The following is a 22,947-nucleotide window of genomic DNA, read 5'->3' as shown; positions in this document are numbered from 1 at the left end:
TGTTATGAATGTGACTCGAGTTTATAGTTTATAAAAACAAGCAATGTTATTATCATCACCACGCGAAGCTAATGGTGGAATACTGGGTAAGAATTAAGCTGGTTCCCGGCTCCCTATGCGCGTCGTCAACTTGTATATTGTGATGTTTAGAGACGGGGACCAGCTTAGCGAGCGGGCATGACGGGAAAAACCCACATTGCTAAAAATAGACCTCGACTTCTCAGAAAATGAAGAGGTGGATTTCCTGCTTTCGTTATAAACACCACACATCTACAGTGTTAGGACAGACCACAGTCGGAGAAGAAGCTGGTAAGTTTGATGTTAACTCTACTTTTGTACACGTAACATTGTAATTGATGTCGTGTGGAATTGAGACATTTGTTTTCTCGACCAGTTGTTGGCGATAGTAGTTTGTGTAAATGAGAAGTTTGTTCGTACATCATTCATCCAGAAATGTGATGACAAGTTCTTCGGAACTATTTGTTCGATGGATGTCGTAAAATATATCTCAATTAGATCTAAATGTGAACGACTTGAACCAAACTTTTCAGGTTCCACATGGCCATGTAACAATATGGTTTCCTTGTTTCCCACACACCATCAAGCTGTCCCCAGCTATGGTTTAAACTTCCTAGAGTAAGAGTCATGCTACACGTTGTTGATGATAATATATGATAATATTGTCACTGTATCACTGTATCCTTTCTGCGTGCCTAATTTGATAGTCTCAGCATATTAAACATGTTAAAGATACATAGAATCATGTACACTTGGAAACACTATGTGGTAGCCCTGGGATGAGTCGAACATTTCTCCCCGAGTGCTCACTGTAGGTGTCAAGTTGTGTGCAAAATGTCCAATTGGGACAGAACCCTGGCAAACACTATAGGTACTCATATAAAGTGATCTGATCATGCATACACTGAATTCAGAAAAAAATGAGCGCATCGTCAGAAAGAAATACAAACACTAGTAACTTGTGGTGTAACCATGGAGTTTTATTGTTATTGTCATCAAACAATATATTGCCTGGTTAACCACGGGCCAGCTAAGTCCTGTGGGTGCCCCAGTACTACTTAGGACTGATGCGAGCCGTGTTTCCCGTCCTAGCCCTACTATGTATGTGGTAGGGCTGGGACAAGTCCAAATTTACCACCCAGGTACCTTCCACCCTATTACCCGACCCCATCTGCGTATACCCATTGTAGATATTTAGAGATAGGTACAAACTGTCCTATTTGGAAAGGTTTGACCGTAGCCCTGGCAAAATGTATTTGGATACATGTGTAAAACGATCTAGTCATGCATACACTGAAGTTTACTGCATGGAGTTTTATCTTTATTCAAACATATAAAATTCAGAAGGAATGGGTGCTTTGTCAGAAAGAAATGGGAACATTAGTGACTTGTGTTGTAACCATGGAGTTTTAGATAATTTTTGTCATTAAACAATATATCACGTGACTAACCACAGGTCCGGGTAGTCCCGTGAATCCCGAGTCCCACTCAGGACCCACCCGCTATGAGTACACGAGTTACCCGTCCCAGCCCTAGTATGTGGGATTTCAGAACAGGTCCTCTGCACTTTATGGATGACTAACTACACTGTTATCAGGTGACCAGCTGTCATTCATGGTCATTTGAATGCTTCTGTGAACTGATAACATGAATCATACCTTCTGCTTTCAGATATTGGTTTGCCTGTCCAGAATTGAAACTGTACAGCTGCCACGATGTAGATGGAATATTGCTGTGGCAGTTAACAACATTCACTAACTTTTATTTGTAAAAACAATACAGGCAGCTGTAACAGATACGATGTACTTATTCACCAACTTTCATTGTCTACAGGTTGTCTACAGGTTGTCTACAGGTTGTCTACATACACACCATGATTTAGTGGACATGGAATTCAAAGCAAAATGTTCAGGTCATAGACCAAAGTGAAGCTCCAAGACAGACAACAATTAACACAAGGCAGACCAGAATTACAGGGAAGAAATGTCAGTCAAGGACAGAAACAAATTCCGACAGAACTTGCTGTCAATTTCTGAGGGTTTGACTGACGACGATGTGACTCACATGAAAAGTTTGTGTTCAGATGTCATCAGTAGAAAAGAAGCGGATAAAATATCCAGTGGATTTGAGTTGTTTGAACTGTTGGAGTCCAAAGGGAGGCTGAGTGTTGATTATGTGTGCTATCTGGCTGATCTTCTCAAGTGTGTTGGTCAGATTTGTTTGTTGAAATACATCAATCTCGGTGATATGACTTTGGGCACGGGGAGGTGTCAGATAAACACTTTCAGGTGAGTACATGTAATGAGAATATATATTACCCATGAAGATTAGGGGAGGAATAGGTCTTCAGCAACCCATGCTTGCCATAAAATGCGACCCGGGAGCGGTTGGTCAGGCTCACTGCCTTTATTGATGCATGTCATTGAATCCCAATTGCGTGGATCGATGCTCATGATGTCAATCAGTGGTCTTGTGGTTGAGCGTCTGCCCGGAGAGCGGAAGGTCCGGGGTTCGATCCCCGACCGCGTCATATCAAAAGACGTTAAAAGATGGCACTTGTTGTTACCCTGTCTGGCGCTCGGCATTAAGGGGTTAAAACAAGGACTGGTCGGCTCGGAGTCAGTATACTGTGTCTGAGTGGGGTATTCTTGTTAAACTGCGACATGGTATCTCAGTGAGCTAGCACTATAAATCGGCATCAGTCCGGACTAGTACAAGCAGCCACACAAACACACACACACACGTACATGCACGTCGCTATATAAGTGCAATAATCTTGGATGCAACGTTAAACCCCATTTCACCTCACCTCATGATGTCAATCACGGATTGTCTGGTCCAGACTCGATTATTTACAGGCCACCGTCATATTGCTGGAATATTTCTGAGTGCGGTGTTAAACAACAAACAAACAAACAAGAATATATATACAACTCAAAAGAAGTTAGAAAACACTCGATTTTTTGTATATGACTATAGGTAGTCTATATAGGTATCTATAGTCTATATAGGTATCTATAGTCTATATGTAACCCAATAAAGATCAGTTGTTCTGTGTGGCCATGACAGATGAAATATAGTCATTTGACAAAATCAGGTGTTCTTTTACTTCTTTTGAGTAGTATATCAACTTGTAATAACAAATATGAACGTACACAACTTGGTAGGACGATTACAGCATTAGAGCTTACTAAACATCAGTTCAATTGGCACAAAGTGACTTTTTTTATTGATATGGGAGAAAACTGAATTTTCCTAATGAAAAGATTGTGTTAAAGTTTGGGGAATAATGGTTTTGTATAATTTCACATATTTCGGCTGTTGGTATCAATACTTACAAAATATAACATTTTAGAAATCTACTGCTGACATTATCATGAGAATATGACCTGTATAAATTTCAGATTATATTTGACCAAACTTGGAATGGAGATTGATGACATTGAATTTGAGGCCTTGAAAAAAGCTTGCAACTGCAACAAAGAAGAGATAACTCATTTCTACCAGCTGATGACCTTCCTAGAGAATCAGAAGAAGATAACGGCACGTGACATGAGCTTCTTGGAGGATGTGTTCAAGAAGGCCAAGCTTCAGGGGGATATTCCATCCATTCTACAGTCATTCAAACGTAAGTTTGTGTGACTTGATGTTGACTTGTCTCTGTTTGTGTCATTATACCTCAGATGCATTGTCTACTTGTCATCAAATTCATTTTTCACATCTCAGAAACTGTGGAGGCAATTTGATTGAAAGTATCTGTGATGCATATTGGCAAATATTACACATCACTTAAGTTTGACAAGGCATATACTTGGTATATATGTGTCTGACTAGAAGTGGGGCTATACACAAGCGTTCTGGTTTTATATTTTTCAGTTTTTTAAATATTGACTTTTGAACATTGACCCTGCTCTTAAATTCTCTCAAGCTGCATTTTCTTGCACTGTCAATGCCACTTCTAAGAAACCACTGGTCCAATAAAGCTGAAACTTCACATGCTTTTTACAACCCACTTAAGTTTTTCAAAAGTGTCTTATCTGATTTGTAATATGGCTGCCATGCACATAACTGAGCCATTTTTGTTCGGAATGTAAGGTAGACACTTGTTCACTATCAATTTATGAACTTTGCAAAACGTACGTAATAGCTATTGGCGATTTAATCTGGGGATTATATATTATAGCTGTGAATTACATATATTGTTACATGTAAAGATTGTGGAGTTTACGAAGAACGATAAACTTTGAACATTCAATTGAAAACTTATTATCGGAAGTAGTAACATGCATAACATTTTTTTAATAATGACAACATTGGTGTATAATAATAACTTTATTGATAATTTATAACAATAATAGCTCTAGACGTGGCAACTTCCAAACTTTCGGGAAGTTGTAATCTATCGGACCGTCATTCAGGCGATGTTTCTGACAGATCACGATCTGAAAAATACTATCATGAAAGTGTATCCCGTGGATAAGCCGACCCCTTTCTACAGAATCTTTTTTCTGGTCCTCAAAATTCGGCTTATACGCGGACATATACGTTACATGTGTAGTCAGCAGTGGGGATCAACATATTTCTTGATATTGCGATATTTACATTTATACCATTACATTTGCACTTTGACCATACTGAAAGCTGAAACTTACTGAGCAATTTTCTATCAAAATGTAAGGAAATTTGCTGTTGGTGTTGATAGTAGTGGGACTCTACGCATCTGTTCAATTTCAAAAGATATTTTAAGTTTTTGACCTTTATTATACATATGACCTTGAACAATGCTACTGATGTCTCTCAAACTGCATATCCATTCACTGTTAACATCATCTCCTCAGAAACCACTGGACCAACAAAACTGAGACTTCGCCATGTTCAAATGCTTGTTTCCACCAATGATAACACCTGAATTTGTTCAAGAGGTTCAAATCTGATATTTAATATGTCTACCTCTGCAGCCATATTGTAAAATCCATTAAAGGCCATTCTTGAACAATATGTAATTAAACTTGATGTTATGTTAGTTGTGGGATTCAACACGTTTCGTTTCTTGTCACACTATTTGAAGTTTGATCTTGATTTGACCATGCTCTAATTCTCTCCAATGGCATATACTGACGGAGTTGAACAATGGCTTGTATTTGCCTCCTTATGATGACATCACATATTGTACCCATCATAAGATGAAGTATTTATGAAGGAAATATTTGAATAGCAATGCTGACAGATACTATATTTTTATTAACAGTTGACTACATATCAACTGAGAGACAGAGCTGTGGCACCGTTGTTTATTATCACAAATTCATTTTCAAGTTTTGAATTAATGTATTGTTTTGTCACAAATTTGAATATTAGATATAAATGTAATAATTGTAAAAAGTTAAATATAGTAAATATAAAAATGAATTTTTGATTGTGTTCATATCACCATGATCACAAATATTATATATATGTATGTCTAAAATATACTTTGTTTTCATGTGCAGGCTTCGATCTATTTGGATCGGACTCAGATTTCAAATTTCCGAAGTGAATTGCTGAATGAAAACTCCATGCATGTACTAATTGAAAGACCATTTAATTTCAGGCCAATTAGCATATGAAGCTGACCAATACAGAATTACTTCAGATCCTAAAGGTAAGTTAATTAATCATGAATCACTTACATTGACCTGCAAAAAAGCTACGACTGCTCTGTGAAACAAGCCCTTGTTTTGCTGTGACTATTGTAGCTCCTAAACACTTACATTGATCTACGAGTCCAAGCTACGACTGCTCTGTGAAACGAGCTCTTGTTTTGCTGTGACTATCGTATCTCCTAAACACTTACATTGATCTACGAGTCCAAGCTACGACTGCTCTGTGAAACAAGCCCTTGTTTTGCTGTGACTATCGTAGCTCCTAAACACTTACATTGACCTAGGAGTCCCAGCTACGACTGCTCTGTGAAACGAGCTCTTGTTTTGCTGTGACTATCGTAGCTCCTAAACTCTTACATTGACAAATGAGTCCCATCTACGATTGCTCTGTGAAACAAGCCCTTGCTTGCCTGGACTCCTACACATACAAGCCGTTGTAATAAGACTAGTGATCGACTCACATTTATCTAGGAAATGATGTCTGCTTGTAAGCCAGGATAAGTTGTGTGACCTGACAATTAACCCTGTCTGACTATGTATGAGGTCCGCCTAGTGGCACGTACCATTGTGAAGAAAGGGGTAGCAGGTGGTCTGCAACAAGTAGTACAATGGATATGTGCGAGTCTCGGCTAAGAATTCTGGTATCGACTTCTTAATAGTCTTATGTGCAACATGTGTGTCCACAGAAGCCATGACCTGCACATGCACAACAGCAGTACACACTCGATCTCTACCTGTAACAAACCAAAAATGTTTGCCCAGTGTATTAAGCCCAAACCCCAGATTCAATCTCCCACATGGGTACAATGTGTAAAGGCCATTTCTGGTGTCCCCGTTCTGTGCTTTGGCTGGAACATTAATTGCAAACAGTGTTGAGTGAGTGAGTTAGTATGGTTTTAAGCCAGTTTATTCCAGCAATATTCCAGCAATATCAAGATGGGGGACACCAGAATTGGACTTCACACATTGTACCCATGTCAGGAATCGATCCTGGGTCTTCGGAGTGATGAGTGAACGCTTTAACCACTAGGCTACGCCACTGCAGCCCCCAAACAGTGTTTAAGACTCCTACTCTCATATGTCTAGAAAAATTGGTCAGGTTGATGTCATGCTCAATGAATACACCATCTTGGCCAATGATAGACATTGTGTTTAGCGTAAAGAAACACATGAACTGGGGTCATGCTTGTCTTGGCTTTGTGTGACAGACATTGTGTTTAGCGTGAAGGAACTCATGAACTGGGGTCATGCTTGTCTTGGCTTCGTGTGACAGACATTGTGTTTAGCGTGAAGGAACTCATGAACTGGTCATGCTTGTCTTGGCTTCGTGCGACAGACATTGTGTGAAGCGTGAAGAAACTCATGAACTGGGGTCATGCTTGTCTTGGCTTCATGTGACAGACATTGTGTTTAGCGTGAAGGAACTCATGAACTGGGGTCATGCTTGTCTTGGCTTCGTGTGACAGACATTGTGTTTAACATGAAGAAACTCATGAACTGGTCATGCTTGTCTTGGCTTCGTGTGACAGACATTGTGTTTAACATGAAGAAACTCATGAACTGGTCATGCTTGTCTTGGCTTTGTGTGACAGACATTGTGTTTAGCATGAAGAAACTCATGAACTGGTCATGCTTGTCTTGGCTTTGTGTGACAGACATTGTGTTTAGCATGAAGAAACTCATGAACTGGTCATGCTTGTCTTGGCTTCGTGTGACAGACATTGTGTTTAACATGAAGAAACTCATGAACTGGTCATGCTTTAATTGTCTTGGCTTCGTGTGACAGACATTGTGTTTAACAAGAAGAAACTCATGAACTGGGGTCATGCTTGTCTTGGCCTCGTGTGACAGACATTGTGTTTAGCATGAAGAAACTCATGAACTGGTCATGCTTGTCTTGGCTTCGTGTGACAGACATTGTGTTTAGCATGAAGAAACTCATGAACTGGTCATGCTTGTCTTGGCTTCGTGTGACAGACATTGTGTTTAACATGAAGAAACTCATGAACTGGTCATGCTTGTCTTGGCTTCGTGTGACAGACATTGTGTTTAACATGAAGGAACTCATGAACTGGTCATGCTTGTCTTGGCTTTGTGTGACAGACATTGTGTTTAACATGAAGAAACTCATGAATTAACTGGTCATGCTTTAATTGTCTTGGCTTCGTGTGACAGACATTGTGTTTAGCGTGAAGGAATTAACTCATGAACTGGTCATGCTTGTCTTGGCTTCGTGTGACAGACATTGTGTTTAGCATGAAGAAACTCATGAACTGGTCATGCTTGTCTTGGCTTCGTGTGACAGACATTGTGTTTAGCATGAAGAAACTCATGAACTGGTCATGCTTGTCTTGGCTTCGTGTGACAGACATTGTGTTTAGCATGAAGAAACTCATGAACTGGTCATGCTTGTCTTGGCTTCGTGTGACAGACATTGTGTTTAGCATGAAGAAACTCATGAACTGGTCATGCTTGTCTTGGCTTCGTGTGACAGACATTGTGTTTAGCATGAAGAAACTCATGAACTGGTCATGCTTGTCTTGGCTTCGTGTGACAGACATTGTGTTTAACATAAAGAAACTCATGAACTGGTCATGCTTGTCTTGGCTTTGTGTGACAGACATTGTGTTTAGCATGAAGAAACTCATGAACTGGTCATGCTTGTCTTGGCTTCGTGTGACAGACATTGTGTTTAGCATGAAGAAACTAATGAACTGGGGTCATGCTTGGAAAAGCAGGTCCTCAATTGGCCATTAATCATTTGCAGATTCATGTTGGGATAAATGATTTTATTTCTTTTCTAGGAATATGTGTCATTATCAATAATGAGAACTTTACTTCGGGACATACAAACAGGCGGGGAACAAGTGTTGATGCTCGTGAGTGATTTAAACATATTGTTTGTATTCTGCAAAATTTCCTTTCTCTACATTACCTGATAATGTGGACTATGGATTCTTTCGACAAGCGCTTCTTTGTTACGGTCATGTCAATCAATATTTATTACATTAAAGGCCACACCTATAGTGTAATATATATATTATTAGTTAATCCTTTAACATTCATTTTCTATATTTCATGGCATGCCATATATATGATGTCAATCATTTTAACAAGTTGATATTTTCGAAAGACATTGGTACAATAAACTTGAAATATTTGGTGGTTAGTACATATATGGTGATAAATATTCAATACACAAATGATGATATCCTGGACATACACAGAAAAGATGATACTCACTTCTCCTTCCTGTGTATTGCATAATTTACAAATTCTGTTCCTTTAATAATACTGTGTTAAATGCTAGGAGAATGCAGTGAGCATCTTATTTGAGAAATAGATATTTTTAAGGGGTTTCAAAAGATATTCTCCAGTTTTATATTTCAAGGTTTACACAATACATAGTATTTACATGTTGGCAATAATAATAGTCTTGTCTATTTTATTGTTTTTACAGGTAGGTTGGAAAGACTTTTTCAGACGTTCTCGTATGAAGTAGAACTCCACAAGGATCGTAATGCCAAAGAAATTACTGACATCTTGAAGGCAATATCTGTCCGGGATCATTGGCGCTATGACTGCTTCATCTGCTGTGTGTTGTCTCATGGTTCCATGGGCCGCGTGTTTGGAGTGGATGGGATGGATGTGGCAATATCCAGCCTGTTGGAACTGTTCTTTGACAGTAAATGTCCCTCCCTGGCCGAGAAACCGAAGCTCTTCTTCTTCCAGGCATGTCAAGGGGATGCTTCCCAGCAAGGTATCTATGGTTTCTGGCGTATGGTTTTGATTCTTATGGACATGTTTATTAGGGCTCTAAGCTAGAATTGAGAAAAATTTAAGTTGTGAAATTATTTTATGCAATTAACTTTTTTTTCCAAATCCAAATTGTTTACCACTTTGGTGAAACCCACAAGCATGGGTATGGTGCTGACAAATCTAGAAACATAATTTGGGGCGAAACAGGAATCGAACCCACAATCATAGGGTTCTTGCATGCCCAAGGGACGCAACTCTGCACAGCGAATCCCGGCGCCTTAGACAACTGGGCCACCCGTGCCCCAGACACTGCAATAACTTTGTTACAAACTGAAGAATAACCATACAACAGAACTGATTTGAGGTTTGTTTTCTGAAACTGAAAATTGGCCTTAAGGCCGCCAGCTGAGGCCACGGGTACCACAAATAGCTGTGCAGAGTTGCATCCCTTGGGCATGCCAGAAACTTATGATTGTGGGTTCAAATCTTGGTTCTTGGTTTGATTACCTGAGCCATGGTTCGTTAGAACTATACCCGTGAGAACACCTGCATCGGTTCACACTTTCCTCCCACAGTAAGCCTTCACACTCTTAACTATTAACTCATTCACAACACACCTGTCCACCTCACGAAGCTGACAGCATGTTTCGGTTTCATTCACAGAGCTTTGTGGTCAAACTTATTTGGGTTTTTTCTCTCTCTGTCTCAGGACTAGAAATGGATATTCCTGCTATGGATGTCAAGTCTGATGTCCTAATTGATGACAAGCAGCCATCAGCTGTGGACCTTGAGGCCAATATGTTGCTAGGATACGCTACGCCCCCTGGCTACAAGTCCTATCGGAGTGAGGACGAGGGGTCTTGGTATATCCAGGCTCTTGTTGACAGACTGAAAGGAAGTGCAGAAAGGTACAGTGTGTGAACCCCACATAGAAGGAGTGAGTGAGTCAGTGAGTTGGGTTTAATGCTGATTTTAACATTATTCCAGTATATTACAGCGTGTCAGCTTAATGTGGGAGGAAAGCCCGAAGTGATACAGGCCCCAGACGTTTACCACTTCAGTGAAACCCACGAGCACGGGTATGGTGCTGATAAACCTAGAACATAATCATGGCAAACCGGGATTTGAACCCACAATCATAGGTTTCTGGAGTGCCCAAGGGACGCAACTCTGCATAGCGAATCGCAGCGCCTTAGACGACCAGGCCACTTGTCCCCTCCACAAAGAAGGAATTACATACTAGTGAGCAAATTGTTTCACTGTGACAAAACAGCAAATTAAGCAGGTGTCTGTGGCCTTTGGTAAATGGACAAACTTATTGTTTGGCTCAGGCAGGAAGTGGTGAACCCATGTTTCATTCGTAGTCACAAATCATTATGCCAACCTTTCTTCATCAGCTTCAAACAGTGAGATTAGCATGACATGTTTTGACTGGTGAGGTTTTTTTTATCATATGTCAGAAGCTTTGGAACTCAAAGAGCTGATATATTCTTCATTGCTAAAGTTTCTGTGATAATAGAATATACTCCTTCCAGGGAATTGTGAACTGAACTATCAATAGGACACTCAGTCAATCGCCGGGCGGTCATCACTGATATTGTGGATTATCTGGATCATTTGTGGTGTTACGGATGTCTTAGGCCTTCCAGGACTGGGATCTTCTTGAAGGCTCTCCCTGCGACGCTGTAACTTTGCTGCCCACCTCTTTAAAGGGGCATCCTTTCCTAGTGTTGTACTCATCTTCATGGATGGCTTTTGGTGTTATGACCTTTTTCTGCAAGTTTTGAGGATTTATCTCCATGACAACGAAGATTTAATTGTTACGCAAATTCTTCTAAGCAAGGCTCAGAACTTATCGATCAACCCTTTGTGAGATTATTTTACATAAACTAGAGTGAGTGTGAATTCAAAGTCACGTTGCTTGTCATGCCAAAGGCATGGGTTCAATGTTCAAGACATTGGTACAATGTGTGAGGAAGCCGTGTTCATGCTGTGATATGGCTTGAATATTGCTAAAGGTGGTATTCACTTGCATGGTCATCCAAAATCACATTATAAAATATGTTAAGGTCCCTGTCGTTTTCCAGGTTATAGTACCATATTTTCTTGAGTACAGTGCACACGGAATTCGCTGAAGGGTACAGTGTAATTTTTTTCTGTGCATAATATAAAAAAAAAAAAATCTAGAGGGGGGTGCCCATTATACATGTGTGTGCACTTTACTCAAGAAAATACAGTGTGTCTTTTCTATCTTTACAGAGAAAACATTTTGGATATTTTGACCCAAGTTAACAATGACGTCTCCAAGAAGCATGGCTATGCGCGAGATGGAAGTGGCTATGTGACACAAATCCCTTGTCCTGTTTTCACTCTCAAGAAGAAACTTTTCCTTGATTTTGACACGAAGTTAAACCACCACCTACAGTACTGAAGTCGATGCCAACATGTGATATTTGTAAATAGCATCTGAATAAACCAATTATACTTTCATCGTTTCTCATTCATGACCCAGGTTTCCACTGTGCAACAAATCTCTCTTCTCGACCAATTTTAATCACAGAAATGTGTGCGTTATCGGACGGACTCCAGTCCTAGGTCAGATAAATCCAGACACAATTGTCGCAGGATTGGGCTTGACATGCAATTTTTGTTCCAATCCAAGAGCTCTCCCATATCACCATATCTTATTGGCTGTTTTACGAAACATTACGGATACACAGATGTACTAGAGGTTTTTATTGATAAACTTGATCATACATAATATATATCACATTACGGCACACAGACTAGTGGTTGGACAGTTGCAGCAACTCACCAGGAGTATAGTTCTGAATCTTCTCATCATTTTATGAGAGCTTCGTGTGGAAAGATTTTGAATAATCATTTGGCAGCAATGTTGTTTCCTGAAGTTTATTTGACAAAATTAAAATAAATATCACATAATACTAAAATAGCTGAAATCAATAAATTTCATAATACAAAAAATCCACCAGGGATTAAACTTCCAGTACCAAGTTGTAGATATGAATATAGACCTTTAATGACTTCCTCAATTGTGTTACTAATTCATCCTTGATTATCCAGTGTATTCTACGTGCTATTATGACTTGACCGCTCACTTCCATAGCTTTGTGCATCTCTCTCAACAGTAACTTCACGAACAGTTTGTTCGGACAGCTGCTGGAACAAATGGTGATGACAGAATCTAGATAAAATACACTGAATGTTCCCCAGGAGGCCAAACTTTTTGTTAAAACCTTATTTGTTTCAGTCAGAAATAGTTCAATGGCAAAAACACCTGTGATGGACTTTTATAATATCAAAAGGCCAGGCATGTCTTGGTTCATAGAATATGAAATGTTGACAAGATAAAAGCAGAGTGGTCTCACAGAATACTATACAACTCAAAAGAAGAGAAGCTAAAAAACACCCTAACTACAGTAAAATGAAAGGATCAGGTCTTCTTTAACTTCTCTTGAGTAGTATGTATCCACTGATCAAGTTTACCATAAAATTATGCACAAAATCAATAAATGAAAACTAAGTGATATGACACACATAACAAGAATCAAACAGCACTATTCTCTCATGACAAAAGACTAATAAATGCATACCCCCTTCATAACATTCAACATTCATGGCATATATGTACAATGTCAAAAGTGGGACCAGTCACATGAATAATGCAGTGACTTGACCCCCAGGCCATTTATCACAGGAAAATCAAAATCAAATTTCTTTGTCTGTGAATATGAACATCATGGCGTAGAAATTTGAATTTATTTTGCTGCCGTCAAAATTTGAAAACAAACAAACTCAATCGAGGTAGCTAGACAAGGGAATTTCGATCAGCTGATTCATGGCCCCGTCATTGCGGATTCATTTCAGATCACTAACCCACTCAAGTGTCTTTTTAAACCTCCCCTGGAAGGGGTGAGCTGGAGTACTTCACTCATCAAGTGGGCAATCACATATGCTGCCTACTGGATGTCTAAAACTGGAGAAAGAAAATAGTAAATAAATTTAGGATTTTCAGCTGCTATTTCTCTTTAAACTAAAACAAATATCACTATCAAAATCATTGCTATATAAGAGAAAAAGAAAGGCCAATGATTGACTGTGTGATGAACAACATATTATGTGGACACTTTACAATGTAGCGATTACAAAACCACCATACATTAATAAGCACTGTTATACAAGTCATATCATTTCAGATGTACAGCAATTGCATATATGGCTGCTTCCTCCAGCTTCGTCAGCCAGCATCTCCATACTCAGTTCCTCATCTGTTTTGGTTCAGGCTGAGAAAAAGAAAAATTGGCACCCCATAGTTATTATCTATCATGGTTGTTATCTACCTGTTATCACTTGTGATCACCATATCTCATATTTTGCAACTTCGAAAGAAACATTGTGCCTGTTTTACTGGAGGATAATACATTTCACAACACAATCTGTTCTACCAAGCATTTGTACAGCATAACGAATATAATCGCTCAACCCCATCATGTTTCTTGCAAGTCAGTCTTTCCACAGCACATTCTGATTGCAATGAAACAGTAGGTTTCAACGTAGGTACAGCTCACAAATATACAACTAATTTTTCCTAATATCAAAACTTATATTCCTGATGAACACTATCTCTATAAGATGGTCTATAATGCTTAACTAAAGACTAGCTTGAACATCCCCCCCCCCTCCCCAATTGAAAAATAATATTGGCAACTGAGACAGACTAATGAATAAGTTGATGTCAAACATAACTATTTAAATTGTCAGAGCAAAGGAGAATTACATAATTATGAAAATAACATACATACTAGAGAATCAACGAAGTGACAATTCACCCTAAAACCATCATACACAGACACTAGTTTGAACAGAGAGCTAAGCTGTCATGTAAAACATAACATCAGGCATTGTGAAATAAACATATCATGGCCAATATTAGAATAGGTGAAGTGCTAATGCGAGTCCAAAATATTGAACATTACAATGAAAACCACCAAATATTACAATCCCTACATAAAGGATGATTGAAACAATCAAAAATGGATTTCAATGTTAAGCTTCAAAACAAAATAATATCCAAAATAATATTCACGAGTCCGATTGTCTAAATAGCTAATATAAAAAAAGTCATCACATCCCCACTGGTCCTGCCGACTCTCATGAAACAAATATGGATCTGTTTTGAGATTACACCACATGATTGATTCCATGCCAAAAACATTTAAAAAACAACAAAATGTCCTAAAGTAATATTGGATTAATTAATTCCAGAGAGAAATGTTGACAGACAGATCGACTAAGACGACGATCAGCATCCACTCACAACCAACTCACATTCTGTGTCAAGGTATAAAAGGATAAAATAAACGCAAGGAGTAATGACAACAGAAAAAATGCTCAACCTGTGGACAGATGCAGTATGTTTGGATTAAACTGCCGATGAAGACACTGCACAAACATTGCACAAGAAACAAGAGATAAAACATGTAGCAGACCTGTCCTGCTTGTTGTCGCATTGGTAAAAACAAGCAAACATAAAGCTAACTGGATTGTCTTTTTATACAAAATCTGCAAAAATAATGTTTTATTCAACACTTTCTCCTAATGTGCTATAAACTCTCCATTATGTCAAGTCCGCAAGGAAGGATAACTGAACAACAGCTGCGATGTTCCAACCATGTACAGCCACAATGCTGTGTACTGGGGATCAAACCACTGACTTCCCAATGCTCTATACACCAGGCCATGGAGGCAGCCCCTCAGATATTGAATAGCCAGTATCCAGACATGTTCATAACACCACAACCAACTGATAACTGCGTTATTTCAATACTTGGCCACAAATTACCCTCCCTCGTTAAACAGCCCTAAAGAGGGCTCATAGCTACCCCAGGATAACACTTCGTATGATTATATCCCAAAAGAAAATAATTTTCTTAATTCTTAAAAATGATAATTAAATTTAAACATACCACCCAGAGTTCCACAATAAAAAAAAACAAACCCAAGTGGTCACTTTTTGTTTAACTTCTCATTTCCAATGACAAGCTGTCTTAATTGGGAACTCTTGTACTAGGAAATATTTGTACAGATAGAATTTTGACTAATCTCAATATTCCATACTTCTTGACAAGATCAGATCGTGCCCTTACAGAAAATATTGATATATGACTTGTATTATGATAAATGATACTTTAAAAATTATGCATAACATTGTCATCACTCTTTGTTACCTCAATATGAAAATAACATGCTCTGTGGACATAATGTTTTAGCAAATGTAACATGAATCAATGATCAAGAAATATGAAGCTGCTCTTAATCTTTCTAAAAACAATCTCATTAAAATCAGATACATCCTGTCACTTCGGAGAGCCATGGCATCATACACTCAAAAGGGAGTACTATATAGGGTATACTTGTCTTCTGTGGCAGTTCTCTGTTGCTAAGATCAAAATTTCTAAATCAAGGTGGTAAAGATCTGATTTTAATGAGATTGATCTAAAACTATCATAAAACCAGTGTAGATAAAAGCATAAAAGTGTAAAATATTAACAGACTAATTCTTGAAACATTAAAACAGCTGGAGTAGCCAAACAGGATGTGAGCTGCAATGCCTCCTTTCACTTACAAAGTCAGTTCTTGTCATGAAATCAGGGGATCAAATTAAAAAAGAAACACAAAAGTCTGAAAAATGCACATAAAACATGATCTATAGATAAAATAATTTTTTTTATGGCATATGCAGATTTACAGCAGGTTCATAAACTAACAACCACATGAACGTTGCAATTCATGGAAATAAAACCAGGAATAATACACATTTGTCAACATACAACATTCCACTAATTGTTCAAGTTTGTTTCAAAATATTGTCACAAAGTTTGATAGAAATCGGTGCTGTAAGTCTCATGAATATGGATCATATCCTTAACAGGTTGAGCAAGAAAGTACTGGGTAATTTCACATCAAAGCCCGAAACTATATCTAAGGCTTTGACAGCAAGGCTTAATGAAGAAAATAGCACTGTACTCTCCACAGCTTCCATTTGGTTACAAGCCTTTAACACTTGCAACTTGATTCTCAAAATATCTCTGACTGCCAACGTTTATATCATTGTCTGTCTGGATGACTGGAAACACTGATGGATGTAGCACTGATTTGAAACCCGAAAGAGTTTCGATTGAATATGCACGTTTGGGCTTGACACCAAATTGGATAGTATTTCACGGTGTCAGCTTAATTAATATGAGACGAAAATGAAACATGACACAGGTTATAGATGTCTACTACTTTGGGTGAAACTTGTGAGCATGGTGCGGAGAGTCCAGGGATCATAATCAGATTTCATCTGGACTTCAAACCTTGTATTCGTCTCGGATCAGACGTACCCTTAGAAAACTCTTGTAGCACCCAACAGGTAATAAATAGTCTTAACTAAAAGTGACAATCAACACAATGTTTTGAAACAAACAAAAACCTATTGATAAATTCATGTTATACATATCAGGGCTTCTTTAGTCCCCCACTTGCATTTTGACGAAACATTCTCTGATATGTTATCACTCACAATTCTCTATCAGCAGTCCATTACCATAAGTAGGTCGAGCCATGACCTTGACATTCGAATATTACATGGAGGCATTATGAATTCCTTGAACTTGACAGCACTCACGTGTTACATTCACACCACTGATGCACAGTCTCATTAACATCTTCAGATTAACTATTGGAGTTAACCCCCTTTGATTATCAGGTATCACCCTTCCACACATTCCAAAATTTGGGTTAGTTCTACTATATACAAAACAAGTCGATAGTTCCTAAAGAAAAACATATTTACACTTTAGTATCCTCATTATCAGGAGAACTCATATTCCCAATGTCACTTGGAGGGTCCACAACAATTTGTGGGGGCTTAATTAGAGATTCTTTCTCTTCAGGGCCATCGTCATCGATGTAAAATTTAACTGGGTGACCCTTCTTCTTGGTTGGTGATCTTATGTGTTCCTCTTCTTCTTCATCTTCTTCTGACACAGCTTGTGGGCTGCCAGGGATGGTGGGAAGTGACTCGGGGTCTTTCTCACTGTGCTTCTTCTTGCCATGCTTCTTCTTCCTGAAAAGAGTACATCAGTTGTATACAAGGCACAATGACAGGGGCAATACAGCAGTATATATCCCAATTTCCTGTGATCAACAGCTTGTATATCTCATCTTGCAGTGGTCATCAGTTATCATATCACATCTTGTTAATCAATTGTATACAGGTGGTGGTGAAATGGGGTTTAACGTGGCGTCCAAGATTATTACGCTTACATACATGCACGTGTGTGTGTGTGTGTGGGGGGGGGGGCCTGGATTTATGGCAAATTATAGTGCTAGCACACTGGGATACCATGCCGCAGTTTAACATGGATACCACACTCAAACACAGTATACTGATTCCGAGCCGGCCAGTCTTTGTTTTAGCCCCTTTATGCCACGCTCCAGACAGGGTAACAACAAGTACCATCTTTTAACGTCTTTTGGTATATAACATGGCCGGGGATCAAACCTCAGACCTTCCTCTCTCCGGGCAGATGCTCTACCTCTTGACCACGGAGGTGGTCTCAGTTGCATACAAGGCACGTCACAGAGGCAATACAGCAGTATATATCCCGGTTTCCTGTGGACAACGGCTGGAATATCTCATCAGCCTGTATATATTTCAGTCTGCTGCAGTCAGTATGTTATTTGAGCTTACTGTGATCAACAGCATAGTTTCTAACAAACATTAGTTCAAACTATTTCATCCTTCTTATCTATTTTAATTAATCAGACATTTGCAACAGGGATTAAAATACAGGCATTGAAGTCATTTTTGTAGTTGGTTTGTCTTCGGTGAAACGTCTTCTACTATAAACAGTTGTCAAACCTTTTGAGTAAATTAAAATCATATTTCAGCTAGTCAAAGGTGATAGCTATTTTCAAAACAATTAGTATGTCAGCTTAATATGATCAGGATTGTCTTCAAGTCTGAAAAGGGGACAGCAAAAAACAACTGAGAACAAATGTTTCATGCCATGTATATCTATAATCAAAATGAATTTAAGCTTGTTAATCATATTTTTGTCTTCCTAAGTTTGTTTGTTTGTTGTTTAACGCCGCACTCAGCAATATTCCAGCTATATGACGGCGGTCTGTAAATAATCAAGTCTGGACCAGACAATCCAGTGATTGACATCATGAGCATCGATCCACGCAATTGGGATACGATGACATGCATCAACCAAGTCAGCGAGCCTGACCACCCGATCCTGTTAGTCGCCTTTTACGGCAAGCATAGTCGCCTTTTACAGCAAGCATGGGTTGCTGAAGACCTATTCTACCTAAGATATTGTAGTGATAAAAATAATGAGAAGTCAAAATGTCATTTTTCCCCCATAAGATGCCTTAATTATCCCATGTTTGGGTCACATAACAAGCAATCTCACTTCACATACTTCTTAGAGCTGGATCGGTGCTCCATGTCGGAGATGAGGTTAGAGGAGGAGTCGTTGGCCACAATGGTCTTCCACAGGGCAGTCTTGGCCATCTCCTCCGAGATGTTCACGGAGTCCAGGTGAGGATCCGCGGATATTGCCATGGTGAAATTGTTTCCTGTCATGCCGCCGTCCATCCCATCCACAATGCTTAATCTCTCCTGGGACAGGAAATTGTTTATTAGGTGTGTTGTATTGTGTTGGTGCTTGTGGTGAGGTGAAATGGGGTTCAATGCTGCATTCAGGATTATTGCATGTATATTGTGCACTGCATGCATTCTCATCGTCCACACTGATGCCAGTTTTATAGTGCTAGCCCACCGACACACCATGGCACAGTTTAACAGTAAAACTCCTAGTCCTTGTCTTATCCCCTTAAAACCAAGAGGCAGGGAAACATGAAGTACCCTCTCCTTACATTTTTTGGGTATGACAAGGCCAGGGATTGAATCACCGACCTTTCAAAGGCGGTTTGTTGCTGCATGCACATAGGTTACTTTTAACAGCTGAATCACTGAATTATCTGAAGAGTGCACTGTGACTGAGTCCATGTTTTACACTGCAGTCAACTTTATCACATTTGTCTGTACCATCAAGGGCGAGGCAAACAAGTTGTTCATACACAGCTTAACACCACTGCAAGCACTATTTCAGTTATATCACTGCTACCTGGAAGTATGCAAAAAGGGACACATTGTAACCACCCTATTCTCATGAGTCAGCTTTCACAACAAGCACGTCTTCTAGGACTGGAATGCCTACAAGCTGATATCATCATGGTTACCTCGTTTTTCTGTTTCTCCTCGTCTTCCTGTGCCCGCTTGTGGGACTCAGGCATGATGTCATCCAGCCACTTGAGTTCCCGCTGGGTGAAGAGGTAGTCCATGCCCTTCCTCACAAAACACATCGCCAGCACCTAGCAGCAGCAATACAAACAGCATCCATTAGCAGCAGCAACACAAACAGCATCCATCAGCAGTAGAAACAGCATCCATCAGCAACAGCAGCACCCATCAGCAACGCAAACAGCATCCATCAGCAAACACAAACAGCATCCATCAGCAACACAAACAGCATCCATCAGCAACAGCAACACAAACAGCATCCATCAGCAACACAAACAGCATCCATCAGCAACAACAGCACCGATCAGCAACGCAAACAGCATCCATCAGCATACACAAACAGCATCCATCAGCAACACAAACAGCATCCATCAGCAACAGCAACACAAACAGCATCCATCAGCAACAGCAACACAAACAGCATCCATCAGCAACACAAACAGCATCCATCAGCAACACAAACAGCATCCATCAGCAACACAAACAGCATCCATCAGCAACAGCAACACAAACAGCATCCATCAGCAACACAAACAGCATCCACCAGCAACAGCAACACAAACAGCATCCATCAGCAACAGCAGCACAAACAGCATCCATCAGCAACAGCAACACAAACAACATCCATCAGCAACACAAACAGCATCCATCAGCAACACAAACAGCATCCATCAGCAACACAAACAGCATCCATCAGCAACAGCAACACAAACAACATCCATCAGCAACACAAACAGCATCCATCAGCAACACAAACAGCATCTATCAGCAACACAAACAGCATCCATCAGCAACAGCAGCACCCATCAGCAACAGCATCCATCAGCAGCACAAACACAAACCGTAGCATCAGATTAATCACAGTTTAGGCATGATGACTTACCATTTAAGGAAAGGGAATAAAAATAAATTGTTCGGTGTTCCTTCTAGAATGTGCCATTTCTGCACTCTTCTAATTACACAAATTATATCTATGCAAGGCGGTTTGCTGCATGGTTTCAAATTAACAGGAAATCTGATACAACACAAATGCTGAAACTATGACAACCATTGCCATGCTTGAATGAGTACTTTGGAAGTGGCAGTGTGCATTTGTCCCAAGCAAGCTCCATCCCAATGACTCCTCCTCCCTGCTGGAGTGGGTACCAACTGTAGACTACACCACTTGTATAGGACACAAAAAACAGGTTGTTTAACTGGCTCACGTTTACATTTTGTATTTTGTTACAACTGGCTTTTACCCTGAACCGGCATGTCCTCAACAAAATAAACAGGAAATGAAATATTTCCTACATCTAGAGCCCCGCTTTTACAGCAACTAGAATATATTCTGATATGATAGAACTTACCATTATAGGAAAGGCAATGGATATTTTCTTGATAGTCTTGATGACCCACAGAATAGACAGGCAGAGAATCTGAATTGCTGTAAACAAGTGAACCCTTCCGATGCGCACATGTCGCAGGTACATGAGGTCGGTCTGGTACTTGGCCGGCATGAAGAGGATCATCACGCGGTCCACCAGCTCCATGCCCCGCAGAGAGGACACGCCCATGTAAAGGAACACTCCGTACAGAACCGCCATGGGGATATACTGGAGACATGGAGGTATAGTTGTCAGCAATATAACATTTGTATACCAGCCTACATTACGGCTGCCTGCAGTCAACAATATACCATTTATATCACAGCTGCCTGTAATTGTACCTTCATCATCATGGCTGCCTGCAGTCAACAACATACCATTTATATCACAGCTGCCTGTAATTGTACCTACATCATGGCTGCCTGCAGTCAACAATATCACATTTATACCACAGCTGCCTGTAATTGTACCTACATCATTGTGCCTGCAGTCAACAATATACCATTTATATTACAGCTGCCTGTAATTGTACCTACATCACAGCCGCCTGCAGTCAACAATACACCATTTATATCACAGCTGCCTGTAATTGTACCTACATCATGACTGCCTGCAGTCAACAATATACCATTTATAGCACAACTGTTTGTATTATATACCTACATCACAGCTGCCTGCAGTCAGCAGTCAGTATTCTGACATTTATTTCACAGCTGCCTGCAAATTATATCTTATATCAAGGGGACTTTGTCACTGTAATGATAATGGCTGACAATTCAGGGAGTGACCAAATTCAAATACAATAGGACAAACCCCAAGGATCCCAGTACCTTCTTAACCTCCAACATGGCCAATACCATTACAAATTTAACACATTAATCGATATGAACCCCATTCACAAACCACTATATTGGTTAGACTGTTTAACTAGTATTCCACAAAACATTATTTCATAAATGTTGCAAAGTTAAAAAAGCCATTCTTTTTCTCTATTTTTTTAAGCAATTCTAATAATTTTTATAAAAAAATCTTAAATCAAAACAATTATTTTGCCTTCTGCTAGCAGTGGCCAAGAGTGTTCATAAATCAAGAAATGACATTGTCTGGCTTGACCTTGACTATATACTGACCTTGAGGATGGATGTGAGAAGCACTGAGAGGCCGATCATCAAGAAGATCATCACGCCTGTGACTCGCTGCTCCCTGAAACCAGACAATCAATATGTTAGACAGATGATGATGTATGACAAGGGAGAACTGCCAACATTATAAGGGTAACGCTATTTTTCAGGACATAATCATTTGAAGAAGCCCGAGGTCTTCCATTAACTGCCCGACGAAGGAGGGCAGTTGAATAGACCGAGGGCTTCTGCAAATGATAATGCCCTGAAAAAGAGGGTTACCGTTATTAAAGCTAAAATGGGTGGAATTTGTTATCAAATAAAAAGAAACAACAATATCAGTTTTGTAACATTTACTGCAATCAACACGAATGTCACTGACCAACTTTTACAAATATGGAAACGTCAAAGAACAAACCAGATGACATCACTATAATACGTGACGTCAATATGGGGGCATTATCAAGTTACAGTGGCCCGCTCATTTCTGATAATGTGCGGGCGGTTTAATGATAATTCTATCCATTTTAGCTATAATAACAGTTAATGAACAGAAAAATAACTCTTCTTTAAATGCCCACCAAACCTACCTTGCATACAGGTTCACATGAGGTATCACTGGTCAGATATTTACCTAGATGGGTTCCACACCGCTTTTA

General features: G+C 39.5%; 2 protein-coding genes across 17 annotated transcripts in view; one reads left to right on the top strand and one right to left on the bottom strand.

Annotated features, from left to right (window-relative positions):
• Positions 1-150: 150 nt before the first annotated feature.
• On the top strand, positions 151-11,909 carry LOC124111376 (caspase-3-like). Of its 3 annotated transcripts, none has more exons than XM_046471066.2 (8): positions 151-309; positions 1,874-2,306; positions 3,423-3,646; positions 5,609-5,659; positions 8,465-8,539; positions 9,121-9,420; positions 10,129-10,327; positions 11,679-11,909. In XM_046471066.2, exons 2-8 carry the CDS (start codon positions 2,002-2,004, stop codon positions 11,848-11,850), a joined length of 1,326 nt encoding a protein of 441 aa, XP_046327022.2. In that variant the 5' UTR covers positions 151-309; positions 1,874-2,001; the 3' UTR covers positions 11,851-11,909. The 3 variants fall into 3 exon arrangements, with proteins under 3 accessions (XP_046327022.2, XP_046327020.2, XP_046327021.2); XM_046471064.2 differs by having other exon boundaries at positions 1,863-2,306; XM_046471065.2 differs by having other exon boundaries at positions 1,852-2,306.
• Positions 11,910-12,140: 231 nt separating this feature from the next.
• LOC124111374 (sodium bicarbonate cotransporter 3-like) overlaps positions 12,141-22,947 on the bottom strand; it is a 152,546-nt gene continuing 141,739 nt past the window's right edge. For 13 of the 14 annotated variants that reach the window (XM_046471050.2, XM_046471058.2, XM_046471048.2 and 10 more), the window contains 5 exons: positions 22,298-22,370; positions 21,150-21,395; positions 19,740-19,871; positions 18,908-19,116; positions 12,141-17,550 (listed from right to left, as the gene is read on the bottom strand). In XM_046471050.2, coding sequence (XP_046327006.1) covers positions 17,274-17,550; positions 18,908-19,116; positions 19,740-19,871; positions 21,150-21,395; positions 22,298-22,370 — 937 coding nt within the window. In that variant the 3' untranslated portion in view covers positions 12,141-17,273. The remainder of the gene's footprint in view (positions 17,551-18,907; positions 19,117-19,739; positions 19,872-21,149; positions 21,396-22,297; positions 22,371-22,947) is intronic. The other variant, XM_046471056.2, reaches the window with a different exon arrangement.

Source organism: Haliotis rufescens, unplaced genomic scaffold (assembly GCF_023055435.1).
Source record: "Haliotis rufescens isolate VD_foot unplaced genomic scaffold, xgHalRufe1.0.p SCAF_4, whole genome shotgun sequence".
Lineage (NCBI taxonomy): Eukaryota > Metazoa > Mollusca > Gastropoda > Lepetellida > Haliotidae > Haliotis > Haliotis rufescens.
Note: the sequence above shows the minus strand (reverse complement) of the source record. Positions and strands in the feature narration are given on the sequence as shown.

Bases quoted from the DNA above. Each gene is read 5' to 3' on its own strand.
- LOC124111376 (XM_046471066.2), top strand. From the start codon at position 2,002: ATGTCAGTCAAGGACAGAAACAAATTCCGACAGAACTTGCTGTCAATT. The intron at 3,647-5,608 runs GTAAGTTTGTGT...ATTTAATTTCAG, and splicing joins CATTCTACAGTCATTCAAAC to GCCAATTAGCATATGAAGCT. The intron at 8,540-9,120 runs GTGAGTGATTTA...TTGTTTTTACAG, and splicing joins GGGAACAAGTGTTGATGCTC to GTAGGTTGGAAAGACTTTTT.